Genomic DNA, 22,901 nt, shown 5'->3' with positions numbered 1-22,901 from the left:
TTTACTTAGGGAAGGTGCTTGTTTAATAACTTTGAGCTGTTGTCTCAGGGCAGAGGCATAGGTATCTGTATAATTAGAAGCATAAACCTTGAGCTATTACACTTTAACTGCATATAACCTTGTTAAGTTTCTGTTTATGAATTTCCATTTAAAAGTTGGGCATGATAAGAGTCCAAGCAAGGGATTTAGTTACCGAAGTCAACCTTTAAACTCTACAGTGCATGCTTTTTGCAGTATAGGTCTGTATATGCAAGCTACCCTTTAGGGTAGGGTGACTAAGTAGGAGTGGTTGTCACAGCTAGCAATTAAAATATGAACTTTCTGATCCAGTTATGTACAGTGAGATTTTAAAAACCTTTGCTAATCTGGTGACAGCGGTTTTGGTTGTTGTTTCTTTTTGGATTTCCGAATGAAACAGATGCACAGATGAAGTGCTTGTGTTTTTGTAGTGAGAGCTTTGCTGAAGCTTGAAGTCCTGAGCCTGTGTTAATACTTTCCCTGAAGTATGAACGTAATAATCTAAAGTAATGCAAGTTATAATAAAGGCATAACTATCACTCCTCCTCTCCCCCAGCTTTCCGTAATTTGTAGTCATAGTCATTATGCATAAGCGTTGGTTGATTCCTAGTAGGGTGTTATAAAATGCTAATTCTGCCTTTGCTGTTGTGAAAGAAGTCTAACTGTAGTAGCCTTTCGTGTTCATACATACACCTTAGCATTGCAAACAAAGAACAGTAATCATGAAGCTGGCAGATAGCTTAGGATATTAACACTAACTTGCACTACTGCACAGATAGATAGTAACACTTAATGCTGATGCTTGTATTTATAAAGCAGAGCCCTTTTACTAAGAATATTACCCTTAAATAAAACCTTTCAAATGGGGGCAAGATTGAACGTTACTGATCTTGCTGAAGAGCCACGGTAGACTTGTAAAGGTATTTGACAATAACCTGAGAGTGATGGTAGTGACTGAAGTCATTCCAGGCCTTTGACCATCTTATAGTTTTAAAAAAAAAAAACACAAAAACACCCAAATAGCTAGCATGCTGTCATGGGAACAGGTCTCAATGGATAAGTGCTTAATAGGCACTAGGTTCCCAACAGCCAGTGGCAGCAGCAGCTGACCTAACCTATGGTAAGTCCATTACATGCATACTAGTAGGCCACATCACTTCTTCAGTACACAGCCTTTTGAATCCCCCCTTTTGACTGAATTATGTATTTCTAGTGTAGCCTAGTTACCTGTATAGGTCTGCAGAAGAGTTAATATGCTGAAATGCTAACCATTAATATACCTAAGTCTTACCATTTCTCTTAGGCCATCGGGATACACCATAAACCAACAAAACAATGACCAAAAAAAAAAAAAGGCTTTTCTGCAATGCCAATGTTGCCTTAGCGTTGCTCCTAAGAGGACAGGCCAGGAGGCAGCTTACAGCTCAGCCTTCAGCCAGGTGGGTGACTGGAGGACAACTGCCCAGAGCAGAGGCCAAGACAGAAGTGCTGTGTGCTACTGCCTTCTGTGTGGCAGCGTTGTACAGAGAAATAACTTAACTAAAAATGGTAGAACTAATGGTAGAACTGTGTTTTAAGTGAATGAGGAAAGGCCCCTTTACTACATGTTGCAGCCAGATTAATCCAAATATGAACATCCAGTGTTTTGTTAACATCATACTCTAGTAGATTGATGTTCTAACACAGTGGAGGTTTTCCTTTCCTTGTACAAGTTAATTTCAGTATAATTTTAAAAGTAGGTAGTACCATGTAGAAAGTCCCTGCCTATAATATAGAAGGGGAAATACTGAAGAGGAATGAACAACATTGTAACAATTCCCCCCCCCCCCCCCCCCCCAAGAAAATGTTGTTTAAAAGAGAAATTCATGGCAAAGCTTAGTTTATTTAATGACAGAAACCATAACTTTATACATCTAACACTAAATAAAAACAGCATCATGTACAGATCAAATTATATACAAGAGTTCATCACTATACTTTATAAATGGACAGGTCTCATGAACTTCATTAAAAAAATCAAATTAAATAATATCAACTGCATAGTTGCAGTCTGACATCAAAGAGGTTGCGGAAGCATAGTAATCATCTTAAATTAATAGCTTAGGATATCTAAGGAAAAACGTAAGGCAACCTCTGAAATACAGGAACAGCAAAGCTAACAATGATACTCCCTACTAACCTCATGCCCTTCTGAAAGATGAGGCACAGTATTCAGTGTTCAGCTTTGATATTCCTGGTTGAGTTCTGTTTATGAAACAAATTTATTTCCTTGTTTTTAAATGACAGGCTATTAAGTCAGTTGAAGTATTTCTACAGTGGCGAACAAGGCTCTGAAATTCATTTTCACTTGTTTCCTACCATGTATTGGGCAAATAAATAAATGCACCAAAGATTAAACTGAGGTGCTAATAATATTCTTCTTAAGTAACACGCTAAATATACAAATAATGTTCTAGCACTATTTACAGCTGTTTTCCCTTGCGATTTCATCACTCAATACATAATTACTTGTAAGATACAAATACTGGAATAAGTTTTAAAGGTTACCTAGCAGTCTATTAAACCTTTTTCCATCATAGTGGCAGTAAGAACAGTTAATTTACCTATGTGTTGTTTTTTTGTTTTTTTTTTTTTTTAAGCAGGATGGCTATCTCAAGATTCTTGACCATATAGATATTCAAAAATTACAGCTACCAGTTTGTGTTTTTTTTTCCTTCAAGTATTCATTTTAGCTTTACTCAGTGGGGTAACCAGAAAAAAAAAACACAGTTGGAAAGGGCTGCAGGAAGTATAAATAATGACATGACTTCTGTGCAGGACAACATTCATTTTTGAAAGAGTCATCCACAAGTTCAAATCTGAGGCAGGAACTCAAGCTACCTTAAAATTTCAACAACTCTTTATCTACATGTTTGCAAAATCTACAAAGAACAGTTCATTCTGTAGCTTAGTAGGCAGATATTCAAGTAGTTAAACATGATGGAAGGCAGATTCAAAGGAGGTGGTTACTTCATCATGGATTTTGCTTAAATTTTGCTTCGTGAATCAGTTTTAAGGGTTACAGCATTATATGCATACGATTTTAGTGACTGCAGCCTTAACAGGCTTCTGGCTCCTTGGATACCCTGCTGCTGTCAAAGTTGGAAAGCATTTAATAGTGCTATAGAAACTGAAAATAGTTTAAAAGAACACAGTTCTGGTTCTTCCTGTGTCTAGCACGTTCCATGATCTCTTGAAAGACGCTTATTTAAAAAAAAAGCAATTTAAAAAAACAAGAACAATTAAAGAACCCACACCTTGACGCGTGCACTGTACATATTATTAAATCAGCTCGGTCAAGCATGGCTGTGATTCATGCTTACTAGCAGGAAAGCCTAGGAAGGATTTTTTCCATCGATGTGATACAACACTGAGTAATTAGCTTGCCTTAGAAGTATTTGTTAGAGCATCTGTAGTAAGGTCTTCTGGCGACTCTTGTAATTTTGAGACTAATTCTTACCTGATGCTAAGACTTTCATAGTTCTTTCCTTTGACGTGGCTATGTGTCCCATCTGGGAGTCATCAAAGCTCTTCTCGTCAACGATATAACACAAGATCAGTTCCTAATGAGTGGGACTTCAGCATACTTATATGCCCCTTCTCACAAAAACATGCCATTATACTCCTATCAATTGAATGTTTCTGCATCACATTTAATGTAAGAGTATAAGCATCCAGCATTAGGTTGTCTGCTTTGGATATGTATAATGCAAACCATAGGTTCCTCTACACAACTGAACACCATTAACCTAAATATAGCTGTGCACGCAGGATGAAGTGTAAGCTCCTCTCACAAATAAGCAGCAGTTTACTTAGAGAAGTTGTCTCCCCTCATTAGGATATCCTCTAGAGAACTTCAGTTCCTGATCTCAGGGTACCACATGCTCAGACTTCATTGGAACCCCTTCCCTCATTGTTTTGAGGAACCATGAACCTGCCCCCAATGATCTGGAATTTAAACAAGTTCTTCACAACTAGGATTCGCTAATTGCGGATGGTGCACCTGCCTAAAGACAAAAGCCTCAGATTTTGTCACATAAAGCACGCACTGCATGGAACACTCCACCATTGCCTTGTTTTAGGGAGTAAAGAGACGAAACCCTGTGATGGTCATTCACTCACAAACTTGATGAAATGCATGTAAAAATAAGTAAAAAATGCTACCAACTGTACATTTCTAGATTTTAGTGCAGCCACTTTATAGATACTTTAATTTACAGCATGGTACTCCATGACACAGGAAACAATATTATTCCAACTTTTTTTTTTTAAATAGTTATGACCAGTGCAGATATCTTAGCCGTCAAAGCCTTGGACTACACTGAAGCATCCTAACTTTTGCCCTGTAATGCGTCGTGTAATATTTCGTAACCAAGAAATTCAGTACTGGAGATTAACAGTGCGGGTAGGTATCTGTAAGCCTCAGATACCCAGTTCATATTTAGCTGTCATGTATCGTAAGACCTCAGTCCCCTTGCTCTTTCTTATGTTCTGTATTCACTCTTTCTCTGCAACTTGGGCTACTTCTACCTCTACAGTTTCCATGGCCTGCGTGACTTCTGCCATTTTCTGTCCTTGCTGTTGTGCCAGTACATAATTTACCACCTGCATGATGCTTTGGTCAGAAAGAGTGGAGACTGATGTACATTCTTCAGTAGCTGCAACTGCTTCAATTGCTTCAAGTGTGTCTCCTGTCACTACTAGAGTCTCCACCTCCTCACCACCAACACTAATTTCAGTTTCTTGTTCCTGCACGTCTGCTGCTAAAATGCTGATGGCATGTTCCACCTGCGTCCCCTGGTTATGAAACTGAAGAGTATCTTTTTCCAACATAATTTTGCAGGGTACGTAGTCTCTGTGGAACTTGGTCATGTGCTTCCGCAGCGTCCGGGCATCTATGTAAGCCTCGTTGCAGACTGGGCAGACATACGGCCGTTCTCCAGTATGCGTCCTTACGTGACGCTTCAGGGAACGCGCATCAGCCCAGGCTACTCCACAAGTTAGACATTCAAATGGCTTCACACCTGTTTTCAAATGGAAAGCAAAGAAAAAAACGACCATCAGCATTTATAATTATGTATGCATGATGGTGAGAAATGACAGGGAGGACAGTAGTATAAAAGCACAAAGAAATGGTACAAGTAGTTCAAATTTTTCCAAACAAGAAAAAGATCTTACCATTTCTGTACTACAGTCTAACATAAGGATAATGCATTAAATGGTAAGATTATCATTTCCACAAGTGCTCTTGCAAACTAATGTCTTCTCATTACTTTTTTTAAACATTTCCTTTTCATGCAGATGCACTATCTTAAGTGCATAAAGCTTAATGTAAAATTAAGGCAGCACAGACAAAAACAATTTACTTCTGAAACCACGTTTTACTTATTAGAATATGTCACTTAGATTCCTAGTCACACCTCGTTTCTGTAAATCTTTCTATATACCTCTCAACAAATCAGCACCTATTCTAGTTAGTTGATAAGGCCATCTACAGCTTTTTTTTTCTTCCTCCTCCACACTACATATGTTCAAATTCTGCACATGGTGTTCGTATAATCTTATTCTCCCTTATAAAGTGCAAACTCTGTGGCCTGCATTATCTAATGGAGCATGTGGGTGGTGACAAGCACTATTTTAACTGGCTTTTAACTGACTTTTTCTCCATAGCAGTCACTGTAAGTTTAGGCTAGGTATCCAGTATCCAGGACGCATTGTATTTAGAATGAATCTCTATTCCAGTAGTTAGAGATATAACAGCTTTTTAAAAGGAGATAAGCTTCAAAAAATTTTTTTTTTTTTTTTTTTTATTTTTCCCCTGAAGATGCGTCTCTGTATTATAGACTTCAAACACAGCTGGAATAACCAAATACTGAAGATCACACTTCACAGCTAAAGTAAAAAATGCATATACTTTTAAAATTATGAAGTGTTTTCGTAGTTTCCCCAAACATTATAAAGCTTACTACTAGTTATACGTCAAGAAGTTAATCTCCAGTGGTCCTTTTTTTAAATTCAAGCCAATCACTCTCCAGTTTGAGGAATATTTTACTAGCCACATGCAACTTTCAAAGCACTACGTGCAATTCTTTCTTTGCCAGATACATATTTTTTTTTTCCTATTGCTTCTGAAATAATTTTTCTATTACAGTTTGAGAAAGACAAATAGTACTGGGACTGTGTGACTACAGTTTTAGAAAGATGCCAGCAGCATCTCTAGGAATCACCAGAAGAATGTTAATTAATCAGGATAAGCATAAAACTAACTGGACAATCTGTAAGAACTTGTGTGTTCTGCATCACAGGACACACAGATCCCAAGATAACCCATAATAACCCTTTTCTCCACAATGCTTTTAAGGGTAGGAGAACGCCGTAACTATTTGCTTTCTACATACCTTCATGATTGTTCATGTGCCTCCTATATTCCCGGAGCTGCGTGAATTTTCTTCCACAATGCTCACAAACTCGTTCCAGATTTTGTTTTGCTCTTCCTTTTTTACCATGTGTGGCTTTCTTTACATGCCTTCTGTACAAGGCTTTCTCATAAAATTCTTTACCACATACATTACACCTAGAGTATGTAAAATGAGAGTTAAAACCATTATCCTATGCTTAAAGTTTTTAAAGTAAAAATGTACTTGAATTAATGTAGGTAAAATTTAATGGGTATATTGCTTCATGACAGCTATTTCCATAAATAAAAATGCCACTGGACTGTAAAAGCCACGTTTTCTCTTATTAATAGCCACAGAACTTCCACTTACCATTCTAGAGAAGCAAGATTGCATACAAAGCATAACTTTACTAATTATACTTATCCTCTTATGACTTCACATGCGTTAGTCCCAGGATTGTGCCAGCAGATTACCAGTTTGACCACACTATTTGAAGTCATCCATCCACATTCTCAAGGTCTCAACGCCCCAGTCAAGGTCAATCAATCAGTTCTTGAACCACAGACTAGGCAGTTCCTTGGTGACTAATCTAGGGCTGTGGCATTATAATTTCTTACATTTCAGTTATTTCCTCTTACCTATAAGGGTCTGTGACAGAGTGAGACTTCACATGAGAATACCAGTCTTTCTTCCAACTATAACATTTTCCACAAAACTGGCACTGAAATGGCTTCACACCTAAGTGTTTATTCATGTGCTGCCGGAGATCTCGAGCTTCGTAGAAACTCTTTTCACACCTGTAACAGCAAAGGTTGTAGCATTCTATATCAGCAAGATCTTGGTAAGCCTGATTTCCAAGGCACAGAAATCCCCTTCTGTAACGGCAACTGAACACTTGGAGAAGAACTGTAGTGTCATCAATATTAATACAAAGCACAAACTCTTTCCAAACCAGGGGAAATTAAAAGGAAGAGCATCCTATCTGAAAATCTGGAATACCATTTGAGGACATTGTTCTGAAACATTTTTGTCTATTATGGATGATTATATTCCTTCTGTTTTTATTATGAGGATTAATCAAAGGCAGACTGGCTGAAAGACATCAAAAAGGTATATTAGATCTTAGGAATTACTCTGAGGGTTCTAACAGTTGTTTCCTCCCTTACCAAAGAGGATTACCAAAGAGGATTAAATAATAAACCAAAGATAACATATCTGGGTGTTTTTTTTTTTTTTTTCTGTAATGCTGAAGTATATTTTTTTCAAAAGTTAAAAAACAAATTCAGGATTCTACAAGAATGTATCTAAGATTAGCGATGTTCATTCTTTAGTGTGAAGTTTGAATATGTCTAAAACTAAATTCCTAAAGTTTTTCTTCATTTATATCTTCCCATAGTGTGACTACATAAAATAACAAATTTCTCTTGGTGTAAAAACTACAGGGGTAGTCCAGCCAAAAACATGCTTTATCTTTGAAACGTATTTTGCCTTACAGACCTCTTCTTCTACCTAATCTTCTACATCTCTTCCTCATGTATCACGACACACTGTATGACTTGAGAAAGGACAGAGTGCAGAGAAAGGCCAACAAGCAAAGTTATTCATGGACTTCCAAGTCCACTGTAGAGGATTTACATTTTGTAGCTCAACCACCTCTGGAAAGAGGGAATCTCTGAATTCTAACTAAGTGGAATCTGAAGAGAAGAAAGCTTCCATATGAGAACAAAACTTGTAATATCACACTTCACAAAGATTGGGTACCCTGGAAAGGTAAGAAAAAAGCCTTCTATGCTTTAGAGAAATTAAGTAGGTTATAGTCCCTGAATTGCCTGAACAATCTAGGCTAGGAAAAACAACAACAAAACCACCAACAGCTCCATTTCAAATGGGATTCTCAGGGATTCTGGGTTTCCACATCCCTAAGGGTCTTCACAGAGGTTGGTACTTGGTGTTCTCACAGACGGCGTATTTAGAAAATCCCTTAGAGAAGTATTAATTTCAAAAGTAAAAAAAATGAACCATGACAACCACCCTCTGACACTCACACACTGCTGTGATTTAATCTAATATCTACTTCTACTTTTAGCAAAGTACCTTGTGTGAAGCTTTATTTAACCGGGCCAGAAGCTCAAACTCAAGCATGGCAGGACGATTTACATACCAAGCCAATGTAGTAGAAAAATGAAGCCTACTTGTAGCTTAGTGAAGCTCTCTAAACCACTTGTGACATGAATTATATTCCTAGAATAGATCTAAACTCTAGAAGAAACAAGGGTTGTGTCTGTTTTGAAGGAGTTGAGGAATCAAAATACATTTTCATTCAAAGTGATGTTGCATCCATGACTACTGCCTTGAATATCTATTTTTAATATAACTCTTTCAGAACCAAAATTGTCTTCCCTGTTATGTTTCATTAACTACTTCTGTCCTGATGTGGATCCTATTAGCTTTGTTCTTGGCATTTTTGAGATCTACATTTTTAGTACTACAAACCACTCAACAAAAACACTGCAGACAGAATTAAAATGAATTTTCAGCAGTTAGGAAATATTTGTACAGCTGTACTACCCGAGATACATTACAAATATTTTTGATACAGGCTTTTCATTAATACCACAAGCTACATACAGGCAATCATAAATAGTACAGCCCCATTAAATACCTGTCAGTTTTCCAAAGACCTAACTGAGAGTTTGGAAATTAAGTACCACTTGTGCTCCTACAGGTTAATTGAAAGGTTCTCCTATAGTCTGCTTGGTCATATGAAAAACATCATGATTTGTAAACACCCTATGAAACACATTTTTACTGACTTTCAAGTAGTCATATAAGTTTTATAATCAGGTTAAAAATAGCCGGTGAGCCTTAATCTGTATCTGTAATCTAGATACTCCTGCACAGCTGTTTGCCAAACATAGTGTATATTGCAGTGCACACAAGTACATTACATCACAGACTTTAATAGGACATTTTCATATGCAACCAAAACTAACTATCAGGGTAAAGGAAGACAAGAGCAGGCTGAAGACCCTTTGTCTCCGACAATCTTACCACTCTATCTGTCCTACAGGGGAGCTTTAAAACCACAGGGCTACTTAGTACAGCTCCAAGTGCAAACATACTCATTAAAACATAACTGTATGAAAGTAGGTAACAGTTAAAAATTCCAAGGTGTTGCTCTCCAATTCATATATTAACAGAAGTCTCATTATTTTTTATAACACTCATGTTTTACAAATCTCATTGTAGGCCAATGAACTTTTGTTCTATAACCAGGATCTGCTTTTCATCTTGAAGCAAAATAAGGACAAAAACCACCCCAACAACAAACCAAAAGAACAAAACACCATAATAACTAACAACTTACTGAGTACACTGATATCCACGAACTTCAGGTTTTGGCTGGTGTTTCTTTATGTGTTTACTGAGTCCTGAAGCCCTGTGAAAAGACTTCCCACAGATAGAGCAAAGGTACTTGGATTCTCCTGACAAAAAAAAACACAAGCAAACAAGTTACAAAGCCAGGCCTCCATCTCTCTGGGATGCTTTGTGAGTGTTTTTTCTTCCTATGTAATTTATCTGAAGTAAGCAGAGCAGTGCTACAAAAAGAAGTTGGTTTAATTACACACAGATGGAATTTTCAAGTGTATTTTTTATGCGCCAATGTAGTCATAGATGGAAGGGAGAGTAACAACTCTCAATGACTTCACTGCATGTTTCTAAACACAGGGTACAACAGTATAGCTGATTAGCCATGAAATGTGAACAGTTTAAAAAACTGCCCTCATGTGAAAAACAGTTGCCTATTTTCATACAATACGCAATTTCTCCAGCAATGCGGCATTGCCTGTGGGTGACTCACACCTTGAATTTGTGGAACACCACTTCAAAAGAGGAGCTTTCAGCTCCAATTCATCTCTTCACGAGTCTTGAGTACTAACATAAATTCCTCCACTTTTGGTACAGGCTCTTCCTTCTGATTCCTCCCAACTCAGGAAACACAGACAACTTCTACATATTACAACATAGTTAAAAACTACTCGTCTTGGACAAAAGAAGCATCATCTTTTACATGCCAAGATCTTTCAAGATGCCAGTTTTTATAAAATTTCAGTATAAAACTTCTGAAATTAGAATACAAGTCCTGTACTTCTTAGTTAGAAGTACAGCCTTTGAACTGCTGTCCTACTGTAGAAGTTTTGAAGAAAAAGATTTTATTCCTTTGAAATGAGAGCTCTCACAGAAAATAACTAGTTCATAGATCACACAAACAGTATCCCATGAGAAAGTACACAATCTTAAAGACCATATAACCTATTAAAATAGGAATAAATCCTGAAGCATTGCTCATTTTTAAAAATATCTTTCCCTCAAGTCATTTAAAATAGCTGTGCAACAAATAATACATTCTTGCTTTAGAAATGTTTTATTAGTACAAGCAGAAATCTTGAAACAACACCCGGAGTTTCTCAGAGTTTCAATTTAGCAAGTTCTCCTCTGAAAGGACAGACTGAAAGTATAGTTGCTCAAAAATGTTCTAGACTCTTGCTTATCTTTGTTGAATTCACATGACACAGGCATAAAAAAGTAGGAACAGACTAACCACTACTCCCTGTTCTAGTATAGAATATTTGCATAATAATCTTAAGCTAAGATAAAATAAGCCCAAAGAAGAAATATAGATGAATAATTACATCTAAGTCGAGGCCAGGATGAAAAACTGCTTTATTTTTAAATTGTTCCTTTGGCATTAAAGAACAATGTTAAAGTTCACCAGCACACAAAAGCCATCCAAAGCAATTCTCACTACTTACCCGTATGAATGCTCATATGTTCCTGAAGACTTCTTTTAGTGACAAAGGACTTCTCACACAAGTCACACTGAAACTGTTTCTGTACTTCATGGAGAGCTAAGTGCATTTTTAATCCATGCTTATATGTAAAGGTCTTTCCACAAACCTAAAAAAAAAAAATCCATATCCAATCAAAGAGGACAAAAAAAAAACACAGAATATTTCAACAGATCAGTTTTGAATACCTGTTAGCTCCAAACACAATATCAACTCCTGTATTTCTTAGTAACAAGGATGACCAAGCCTGTGATTCCTCACCAGTAGCAAAAATGGTCCGTTAAAAAAGAACACTCAAGCAAAGACATTTTCTAGACATAGGAATATTAAATTCCATGATTCAAGCTTCCAGTTGAATTCTAGATTACAGTCTCGAACTACAAGAAATTTCATCAGCAATGTTATGTTATTTTTTCCCATTGTGAAATGACGTAAATTAACCTAACTTGTAGGACAGAGGGTCAATACTAAAGTATCAAATACATTACTGACGTGATTACCAAGTAATAGAACTTTCTCTTTACCTTGCATGCATGCGGTTTTACACCTGTATGTTTGAGCATATGTATCCTGAGAGAATAGAGCTTAGGTAGAGTTCTGCCACAGATATCACATACAAATTCCCGTTTAGTTCTCCCTTTCACTGAAGACATGCCTGTCTCTTCTACACTAGAAGCTGCAGTGTTCACTTCAGTCTTCCGTGTGTGTCGGACAAGATGAGCTCGCAGGGAGGCACCATACTGGAATTCTTTTTTACACAACTAGGAAAGAAAACATAACTTCAATCTGCATGCAGTATTTCAAAGCTATTTCAAAAAAGGTAAATCAAAGATTTTAAATGTAGTAATCTGATTGCATAGGTCTGTAATTTGACTCCAACAGATTTTTTTTTCAGGTTAATTAATAGAATTAAGCGTTGGCTTTTTAAGGCTACTGACAGAGCCGTTGTTCACTTCCCAGTAAGAAGTAACTCCCAGGATAATCTAAATACAACTGTAAATTTACCAGTAAGGTTAAAAGTAAAGCCCACCCAGCATCACGAGCAGCGCAGGCACTCTCATGCCACACGATGCTGTCAGGCCATGTGGCTGCACTACATTTTAGCCATTTAGATCAAGGCTCTGTCCGTCTCTGAAGTCTGTAAAGAAAATAAATGCAAAATACTAAAAGAGACAAGAAAAATAATTTTAATAGCAAGGTTTACAGACAAAAAAGACTTACTGGGCATTTATAATCTTTAGATCTTTCATGTTTTAGTGTGTGCATTATAAGCGCATAGCGCCGCTGGAACACCATTCCACACTCCGTGCATTTGTGCTGAGCTTCTACTTCATTATTTTCTGTGGTCTCTCTTTTGGGCTGTTTCATTTTTTTCCCTCTCTGTACCAGCTTCATGGCAACCTAAATTGGAAAAACATAACCAGTGAATGAACTTCTTTCAGAAGTACGAAACACAATGTAGCCAGTGATAAAAGCTTATGTTTCTTTATGTTACAGTAACATCACCCAATCTCCCTTAGTTTCTGTAGCCACTGGAAAGTTAAGCCTTTTTAGATCACTGAAAATCCAGAGAGATTATGGTAGGAAAAATGGTCTTCTTTCACAACCACAAGCTGACTGTAATTACAGATAGACAACTTACCACTTCAGATCCAACTAGCCCTCCCTGAGTAACTGGCTAAACACAAGCTAAGTGATAGTTAGAGAGGAACCACAAATACTTCCAGTCATTACTTCTATAAAATGTTTCTAACTAAGTCCTTCACTTCAGCTTTCCTTTTCAAGACTTACTTCAGAAGTTATCAAATTAGACATAAAAAGAGTGGCCTAATACATTCTTACCAGCCAGCAAGAACAGAGTTATTAATAACGTGTAAAAAATTTGACACTATTTAAGCAAAGCTCTTTCCAGTTAAGGGCGTTCCAGCTTGAACGTTTGTGTGAGGTATTGGCAGTGCTACCTTGAGCTGGCAATCTCATTTTCCTTTGCAGAAACTTGCTGTCATGTTCTTTAAAATCCATAGCTTAAGTGATCAGGCTGAAATTTCTTGTATCAAGTATCTCCCCTTCAGGTTTCTGAGAATAAGGCAAGGGGAAAAAACAGTACATTGCATCCCCATTTCTTCTCCCCATTCCTCCAACAAGTGAAATATCTAGAAATTTTTGCAAACACACTAGCCTTTTCTTGTCTCACACAAATAAACTCAACACAGGGACAACATTTTCAGACTCTTTTATGTCTTACTGTTGCTCTGAAAAGTTATGCAAACTTGGCCAAATTAGGAAGCCACAAAAATCATTTTGTCCAGTTGATGATTAATAAGAGCTTGGAAAATCACCCATTCATACAAAGCATGCTTTTATCCATGCCAACTGCAATTATGCTAATTCAAGTCAGCAGTATTTCCTTGCAATTTCTCTTTACTGTTATTCTTCCAGGATTAAAACTAAGAACTCAAGAAGGAGCGTCTATTTTCTAACACTTATACAACATCCAGTGTCATGGTGGGAGTTGAGGAAAGCATGAGACAAAAAGGTGAAAAATTAAGAGATCAGTTATGAAAGTAGAAACCTATTCCTAATTCCAATTCTAAGCAATTATCTAAAACTTTTTTATTCCACACGTGGATGCTGTCTGGAGACCTTCTCTATCAAGGGGAGAGGGTTTAAAAACTGTGAAGTTAACAGGACCTGCTCCTGAAAGAGCTCCCCCTCCCCAAACAGAGAAACAGAAATCACAAATATAGCTCAAATATTTGGACTGTGCTGGTTTTAACATCCGGTCTTCATAATGATCAGAGGTAAAAGGGAGACTAATGCTACAATTTCCATTTAAAAGGGTAACAATTTATACCTCTCAGTGCAGAGGGATGGATGTTACTTTGGTTTGCAGTAACATTGATTTCTCAAAAGAAGAAAACATTTAAAGCATTTGCCAGACAACGCTTGGAAATGGGAAACAGTCTTTTCAGACTGGTGTGGAAACAAAGGATGATTACCGCCAACAGGCTTAAACAGAGATAGAATACCTGCTGTATTGCAGATTTCGGATTTGTCTTTCTGTTTTGCAGCTTTTTTTCGATTCCTTTATGCAATCTGATATATCCACCTTCGCTAACAGAACGCTGGCGAAGCTTGCTTTTATAAGTATCATCCTGGCTGGAAGCCATGCTTTCTGGTTGTGAAGCCAAAGCGCTCTCTTCTTTACTTTGCCTGCCATCATTTTCCTTGAGCATTTCCGAGGAGTCTTCCGGAGCCATCTCTACATTTGCTTGACAGCTTTCATTTAGCTCCATTTCCACTTGACCGTCTGTGTCCATGGCTTCCACAACTGATGGCTCAGCCTGTCTGACAACCACAGTGCTGTTTGAAACGTTCTCCACCAGCTCTATTTTGATAAAATTTTCAGTTGTTTCACACTGCTCCAAAGGCTTTGAAAGGCCATCAGGAGTGGCTTCTGCAGGCTGTGGGGGCAGGAGGTGGGGCTGGGGTGCTGCTGCCTCCTCGGGCCCAGCAGAGGAAGGAGCTCCGTTCACAACTGCTGTCATTTCATGGGCTGCCAGCTCTGCTGGCAGAGGCTGCAGGAGGGGCATCTGCACTCTGATCTGCTCTGCTAAACTTTGTGTTGACTCTACTGTGTGAATGTCTCCCTTTTGGTACACTGTAATTTGTTTCTCTTCCATCTGTTTGTGCACGTTCTCACAGAGTTCAAGAACCTCTGACATGAAGAGGTGACGAGCAAGCATGGCCACTTCTGCCATACTACAGAAGTCGAAAGTTAATTCTGAAGTATAAGCAAATTCCAAGAGTGGGAGGAAGCTCGACTTGCAAAACCCTATCAGAAATAAAACAAGAGATTAGATCAAACACTGACGACCCCCTTGTTACACCAAAATACCCCAGGAAGGATACAACAGTTTGTCTTTGATACAGTTAAGCCTGAAATTAAGAGTGAAACACACTCAGGAATACCATTGAAGCCCCTCCATTCAGACTCAGTTCATTGCCATTTACACACAAAAATCCTCCTTGTATATATTGTGGAAGTCAAACTCAAGACAACTTTTTTTTAATAAGTAAAATTGAGGTAGTTTCACAATAAAATTCTGAAAAAGATTGTTTCAGGATGCTAGGAGGGCCACAATGTTTTTGAAGCAGATTAATCCTAATTTAGCTCAAGCCTTTCTGGGCTGCTACATTCAGAAAGCAGTCTGGAGTTAAGCAACAACTGATGTTGCAGAAAAATAAGTCAAGGAAGTGGCTACTGAAAAAAAATGTGTATATATAGATAAAAATGCTTCCAAAGAAGCATTTGTTATAATTTTCCACAGTTCAAAAAATCGTAAATGAAATAATGAATTTGGGGGACCTTCTGCACCATCATAATAGAAATCCATTGCTCATGCAAAGACAGACAGCTAAGAAAGTAATGGGAAAGCAACAGAACATTTAAGTTCTGTACAATATTCTTCACCACTTCAAAGTTATTTTTGGAACACTGACTTTAGGATTATCTCCCATCTTAAAGGTAACAGGAGGTTTGACAAATAAGCAGAAACATGTATAGCACTGTTTTCCAGACATGAGACAATGTAGTATTTGCTCAGCAAAACAGTTCTGTGAGAAGCTAGTGAACACCTCCTCTTGGTTTATTCAAACAGCTGGATTATGCCCCCTTTTTTTAAGGTCTGTGACTAATACAAGGAGAAAACACACCTAAGCAAGCTAAAAAAAATAAATAAATCCAGAGCTTCTCATAAATTATGAGATGGAATTCCATGGTCAATTCAGTATGGGAGATCAAATTATGCAAAAACAGGAGTGATCATTTTAGCATTAAAAACCATACAAAATACTTTTAGATTAAAAGAGAAAAAAACAAGATAAAATACTTGGTTGTCTTGAACACTCAAAAGAGACTGAATCAAACACTGTACACCTTACTTCAGATATTAAGATTTCTATCTTCAAAACCCACAACAATTCACCTGACAGATCCACTACAGCTTCATGACTAGTGACAGCTCCCTTTTCAATGAAGAGCTCTCGGAAGTACTCGCTGTTGGCTGCCAAGACAGATTTGTGAGCTTTGTACTCCTCTCCTTCAATCAGCAGAGTCACATCACAGAACTGATTGGAAAGCCTCTGCTGATTCAGTTGGTTTAAGACTGACAGACAATGTTTGGAAGATGACTGCTTCACAAGGCCCTTACTGTCAACCTGTCATAAACAACATTACGAGAACTTCATTACATTTAGACTCTGCCTTTGTAAGCATTCACACTGAAACACAGAAAAGGATTATTTGCTGCAACCATCAAAGCAGTTCAAGCCTGTACCATCTTACTATTATTTTCTCTTCCCATCCCCCCCACCCCCAAATTTGCCAACTCTTACCCTCCCCCAAAAAAGTTTAAACAGACAACTGGAAAAACGGGAAGACATATTCAAACAGTGCTTTGGACTGTATCTTCCAATGCTACAATGTGAAACAATTTCTAGATTCAAGTCTTTATATGTCTATAAGCCCCCAGTTACCATCATCAAGAATTTTATATATATAAGTACAGCAAATTTATTAAAGAACAGATACAGATTCCATGAGAAGCTCGTAAGTGATGCTTTTCTTATACTTTTGCAATTAAATTTCCCTTGGATCATAAACATATATATATATATATATAGGGGCAATTTTCTGAAGACCGTATATTATCACTGATTTCATGTAATATGTACCAGTCACCTGTTTTCACACACCAAATATATTTATAAAAATGTCAGATCATGCAGGATTATCACAGCAATAGAAAGTAACTATACTTTTAAGAATGCATGAACATTTAAATACGTTCAGATGTGAACTGCAGTACTTACAAATACAAGCTCATGCTTTGCTACTGGCTTCTTTTTCACAGGCTTTGGGGATGCAGCTGGGATTGATGCCGCATTACTTGATTCATCATCTGTTTCATTACTATCTTCATGAGATTTTGTATCCAGTCCAAGTTCCTCCAGCATTTCAGAAGGATCCGACAGAGATCTAGAGCGATCTAGCTTTTCCTGGCACTTGCTGCATTCTTTAATGTAATCTTTAACCTGCTTAAGAATACCTAAAGAAAATTAACGAAGCTTAATTAGGCTTCCAATCCTCATTCAATTTACCTTAAATTCACAATTAAATATGTAGGTGATTAGCCACAAGATACTAAGTGATTATTCAAGAAAAATGAAGTCAGCCACCTACACTTTCTTTTTATTGTCCTTACTGTAATCCACAGTTCATTCACAATCAAATATTTAAGATCCCTATATGAAGCAGAACCATCCCAGAAGGACATTTTTAAGCTAGAAAAAAAAAAAAAGCAATTTACACATTCACTATAAGAATCCCAAGACAATGAAAGCTGTAAATTGATCCTGCAATTAGCTCCACACAAGTGGATCTTGGTTTGTCCTCACTAAACAGGACAAGAATGGGAAGGCTTATGTAAAAGGTTTGTGCCAACTGGAACCGACTGAATTATAGGCGATGACACTGACTTGTATCGTTAACACTGATTTAAATCAGCTGTTTGGGATTTTTGGAGTTTAAAGAAACTGCATTCCCCTCCAGTACTTGATCAGGTGTAACTAAATTTTAGATACTCAACAGTTCCTAAGCTTAAGGTCCTATGAGATACCAAGGCATTTTCAGCATATAAAAGCTTTCAACTCAAACTCATTTCCATCACTAGGACGATATAAAAGCCTACAAAACCTGTGCCTCTATGCTTCAAAATCTATCACACCTCAAGAGACTTGCTCTGCTTGCAACATTCTGTACTGTGCTATGTCCCATCATTGCATATGAATCTGTGGAAGGATCGGGAAAACACAGACTTAAGGCAATGTGAGACTTGCCAACCCAAGACATCTGTGCCTGTTCCAGACATGTTTTATGCTTCCCTGATTCCAGCTGAAACCAGGCCTAGTTCTCAGGGTCTGCTGCCTGCAGACCCCACTGCCAACACCCTTCTCGACCCTGGGCCCCATTCCAGCTCCCTGGTTCCCAGCTACGGCCACAACAGATCGGCACCTCAAATCCATGAGAGCTGGACTGCAAGGATGGGCTGCAGCTAGAGCAAGCAGCCTACGCGTTGAGATAGAAAATAGAAGTACTATTTTTTCTATACTAGTTTTCTAATACTAAATAGAAAACTAGCTGAAAACGACAGATTTCTTACCAGTGGTTGGAAAAAAAAGGCAGGATAAACAGAAATTGGGCCCCAGGCAACTGAAAAGCTGGAGATTCGTTTAATGGATGCCTAAGAGTAAAAATAGAGCGCCAAATCCAGAGGGAACACAGGTACCACGTTATTGGCTCGGCCAAAAGAAGGCCACAACTGGGAATTTTGGTTGTTACACACGACTGGTTTCTAACTGCTGTGACATGACTCTGGTCCCAGCTGAGGATTGGGTCTGTGTTTTTATCCTCTCATGGGAGGCAATAGGGAAATGTAATGATGAGTGCAAAATTACAGTTAATAGCGGGTGTACTATTTTAAATGTGCACGCCTTCAACAAGCTAGTTGAAATGGGATTATTATCAGGCTAAAGGTGGAACTGGATCGCATGAAAGGGATTACCATCCTACACCAAGCACAGGAATGGAGAAATCCCCTGTGCAACACCTGGATTGGGACGGCTGCTCTCCGTGTTTCCCTACAGCTAGGATCACAGAATTGCAGAATCATTAAGGCTGCGAAAGCCCTCCACGACCACCTGCTTTAACTACTCTCCTCCTATCAGCATCACCCACTAAAACTCGTCCCTAATCACCAGGTCCAGCCTCTCCTTGCACCCCCCCAGGCACGGTGACCCCCCCCGCCTCCCTGCGCGACCCGTCCCAGCGCCTGACCGCTCCCTCTGACCAGAAACGCCTCCTTATTCCCAACCTGACCCTGTTATCCCCGCGGCCGCCGCTCACCTCTCCACCAGTACTTCTGCGAGAGGCCCTGCCAGGTCTGCAGCCGGGTGCGGTGGGCGCCGTCGGGGGCGAGGTGCGCGGCGCGGATGAGGCGTGCGCGGCGCTCGGCCTGCAGCACCACCTCCAGCTCGGCGAAGCGCTGCTGGTCGCGCTGCCGCCGCTGGTAGTAGAGGGTGCCGCCGCGCACCACGTAGCAGGCGGCCGCCTTGCGGATCTTCCTCTTGGCGTTGCCCTCCGTGCCGGGCGCGTAGGGCTCCCGCTCGTTGGTGAGGTAGCGCAGGATGGCCAGGTAGCTCTCCTCGCTCGACATGGCCGGCGCCGGGCCGCGGGGCGGGGGGGCATGCGGCGGGGGGGCCCCCGCGGGGGGAACGGGAGTTGCGCGGCCCGCGGCGGCGGGAGGGAGGGAGAAGCGCGGGCAGCGGCGGCGGAGGAGAGACAAAATGGCTGCTGCACACCGGGAAGTGAAGTCACGGCCACACGCGGGTGGCTGGGGAGAGGGGGAGGAGGGAAAGGGGAGGGAGGGAGGAGGGCGGCGCCGCCATCTTGGAGGCGGGCGCGGGGAGGGGCGGCCATCTTAGAGGCGGGCAAGGGCTGAGGGGAGGGGGCGCAGGGGGTGCTCCCCTCAAAACTGAGCCGTGAGGAGCATGGCCACACACACACAGCCCTCTGTCTCTTCCCCTGTCACATTTACTCATCCAGTCTCTTCCCACTGTGAGATATGTTCATCTGATTCGTGTCAGTATGGATCAGTGCTAGGGCCACATGGTGTGATGAATGTGACCTGTCCTACAGACCCTTGTATAACCACAAGTCTAATGTATGTAGCTCTTGTATCTTGCAAACGAATGTTTTAGCAATTCCTGTTAATAGAGAGCTTGAAGGGAAATGCAGTTGTAGGCTTTTCCTTGAAGTCTCTGATATCTGGGGGGTTCAGAATAACTGCTAACTATGATGATTAGTGCATGGGACACTATGCAAGTCTCTGCTGTCTGGCCAGGAGCTTAAGTAGATGGGGAGAGCTGAAGAACAACTAAAAGGCAAAGCTTGCAGGGGACACTGAACAAGTCTCTGACGTACAGCCAAGTTGGACAAAGGAGAAGGACAAGAGGGAGGAAGACTATGAGCCTTCAGCAGGAGAGACCCCCAGAGGGACCACCAGAGACTGATACGCATGCTCCAGTAGGAGGGTTTGGATTCCAGAAACTAATTATAATAACCCTGCTTTTTTTCTAGAAGTAGTAATGAATATGTATCAGCCTAGGAGCATAAAAATCAGCTGCTTGATGTAACTGGTGTGCGTCTTGGTGGAGCAGAGACTCCCAGCACACCCAGTGCTGTTTGCTTACCTCCATTCCTTTAATAAATTGTAAACTTTTATTATAGTCCTATTTTGAAGACTGAGCCATTTATTACACCATCAAGTGCTGTGAGCACCTCCCACCCCCCCCAAGTATGAGGGATGTCGCCTCAGGTCCCTCAGCCTCCGGGGCTGTGGTGCCTTGGTCCAAGCCCCCTCCCTGGTGGTCTCGTTGTCCTCAGCTGCCTCACCAGAACAGGCAGAGAAAGCCGAGACCCACCCCTCTGAGTTGCATAACCATCAGATACAAGTTAGAGCACGGAAAGTTCCAGTTACCCACTTTATTTCTTTATTTTTTAAACCATAGTGGACAAATGTTGGAGCACCTTTTCCCGAGGCTACAGTTGTTTCAGGACTGAGCTGGGTCAAGCAGCTGCATCTAATTAGACATGCCTTCAGCAAAGGGTTGGGCTAGGTGGCCTCTAGAGAACCGTTTCAAGTTAAATTATTCCACAGGCCTATGAAAAATTTAAGTATTAAATTTTTAGTGATAAATATTTAATAGCGGATCAATTAAGTTGCATTAGGTAAGTGCAAAGATTTCAATTTATGCATTTCTGTTGAATTCATTGCATTATATCTATGTTTGAGCTGAATATCCGGTGTTAATGAGTGAGGCACACTGTACGTAACTATGTATCTCATGGAAGGTGTTACCTGCAAGCTTCAAGGCATTAACAAATACTAATTCCTTGTATTTGACTATACATTCATTTCTATCCTTACTGGTATTTCAAACAGATTGTTTGTAAAAGCTTCTCTCTGCTTTTCAACTGAGGAACTTCATATGCAAGATGTTAAGACTAACATATGTTAAGACTAACTTTCACAAGCATGTATGTAGTGTCCCAGCTACTCACTACCACTATCAAATCCTGTAAAATTGTACCAGTCTTGTGTATAGTCATCACTAACATAGGCAACTTTCAGTGGTATATTCAGCCTTCATAAATTACTAAAAATTCCTTTCCCTAAACGGAAAGTAAAAACATGGAACATTTTTCCTTCCCTTGTTTCTAGCTCCTTCCAAGACTGTTAACCAGTTTAGAAAGTATCTTCAATTTATTTCAAAATAATGAGCAGCTCCTGTGCTCTTGATAGTAAAAAGAATAATTGTTCAAAAAGATACCAGTCCACTGATGCAATCACGCTGAAACTACTTAATTGGGTTGCAAGCTCCATCTGACTGGAACTTAGTTTATTAATGAAAACCAAGCATGATAGAACTCAAAACGTAACCCATAACCTAAAGCACGTTACTTTCGTTGTATTTTTTAAGCCCAAATGAACCACAGGAAGCACAAGTATGATAAAGAGCTTCTTCCTTAGCTAGTGTAGTAACATCAACAAAGCCCTTAAAGGAGCTGTAAGCTAGCAACAGTGTTGAAAGCCAAACAGTAGTCTGCTCTTATTTTCAAAAGCTGTAACAGCTGAACTGTCTGTAGTAAAGGCCTCCTCCTTACAGGCCCTGAAGTGGGTATTTGCCAAGTGGAATATTGTTTTGGATTAAGTGCATGTAGGTCTTACATGTGGCATCAGTTGAGATCCAAAACAAAGAGAGAAGGTTCATTTTCTCCTTACTTCCAGTAAGTCAAAGAACATTCCTTTGCTAAGGCTATTACTGCCCAGCAAAGCTAAGGGAAAGGTTGGAAACACTGCCTACCTGGCCTAACTACTGGATTGGAGAGCTGCATCCTTTACATGGAACATTTAACAAATGGCCACACCTTCTAGGAGTGGAAGAGAATGACTACGGGAACCCACGTCTGCATTCCAGATGTTAATTATGAGACTAAATGAGTTTGAAGTAATGCATACCGTCAGCTCCATTTTAAGCTCAGTCAACCTACTATCAATGTTTTTAGTACAACTAACTAGAATATGTTTGCAGAATGGTCATACTAGGTCAAACAACCCATTTAACTGAGGCAGAGCGTGAGGAAGGACCTTAGAAACTATCCTGTTCCTGAGAGGCTTCCAGCACCTCAGTGGTTTTAGTTCTGGACCCAGGAATTGCATCTCAACATTTGCATTTAAGAGCAATGTGATGTGTGAAACATCCATTCAATGTCTGAAATCGTTTCTCTTTTTATTCTCTACATCTCAAAATGATCTGCTTCACAATGCAAGAAGCGTATTGACCTTTTTACGTAACTTAAGAGATTGTACAGCTTCACAGCCCTTTAGTTTGCCTCATCAAACTTAAAACCTTATTTTTAAGACATTTGGTGTTGATGCAGAATAAGCTTGTACTCGTGCTATTTTTGTCCTTA

At 39.6% G+C, this 22,901-nt stretch overlaps 1 protein-coding gene across 1 annotated transcript; it reads right to left on the bottom strand.

Moving 5' to 3' along the window:
- Positions 1–1,880: 1,880 nt before the first annotated feature.
- ZBTB11 (zinc finger and BTB domain containing 11) lies at positions 1,881–19,750 on the bottom strand. Its single transcript, XM_068695052.1, has 11 exons — positions 19,272–19,750; positions 17,180–17,415; positions 16,294–16,525; positions 14,335–15,140; positions 12,527–12,706; positions 11,830–12,066; positions 11,270–11,414; positions 9,823–9,940; positions 7,094–7,252; positions 6,456–6,631; positions 1,881–5,081 (listed from the first exon to the last, which is right to left on the bottom strand). Exons 1-11 carry the CDS (start codon positions 19,579–19,581, stop codon positions 4,555–4,557), a joined length of 3,126 nt encoding a protein of 1,041 aa, XP_068551153.1. The 5' UTR covers positions 19,582–19,750; the 3' UTR covers positions 1,881–4,554.
- Between the last annotated feature and the right edge of the window lie 3,151 nt (positions 19,751–22,901).

The sequence above is a fragment of the Anas acuta genome, chromosome 1, assembly GCF_963932015.1.
Source record: "Anas acuta chromosome 1, bAnaAcu1.1, whole genome shotgun sequence".
NCBI classification, from domain to species: domain Eukaryota; kingdom Metazoa; phylum Chordata; class Aves; order Anseriformes; family Anatidae; genus Anas; species Anas acuta.
This window is presented reverse-complemented; position numbering and strand designations above follow the sequence as displayed.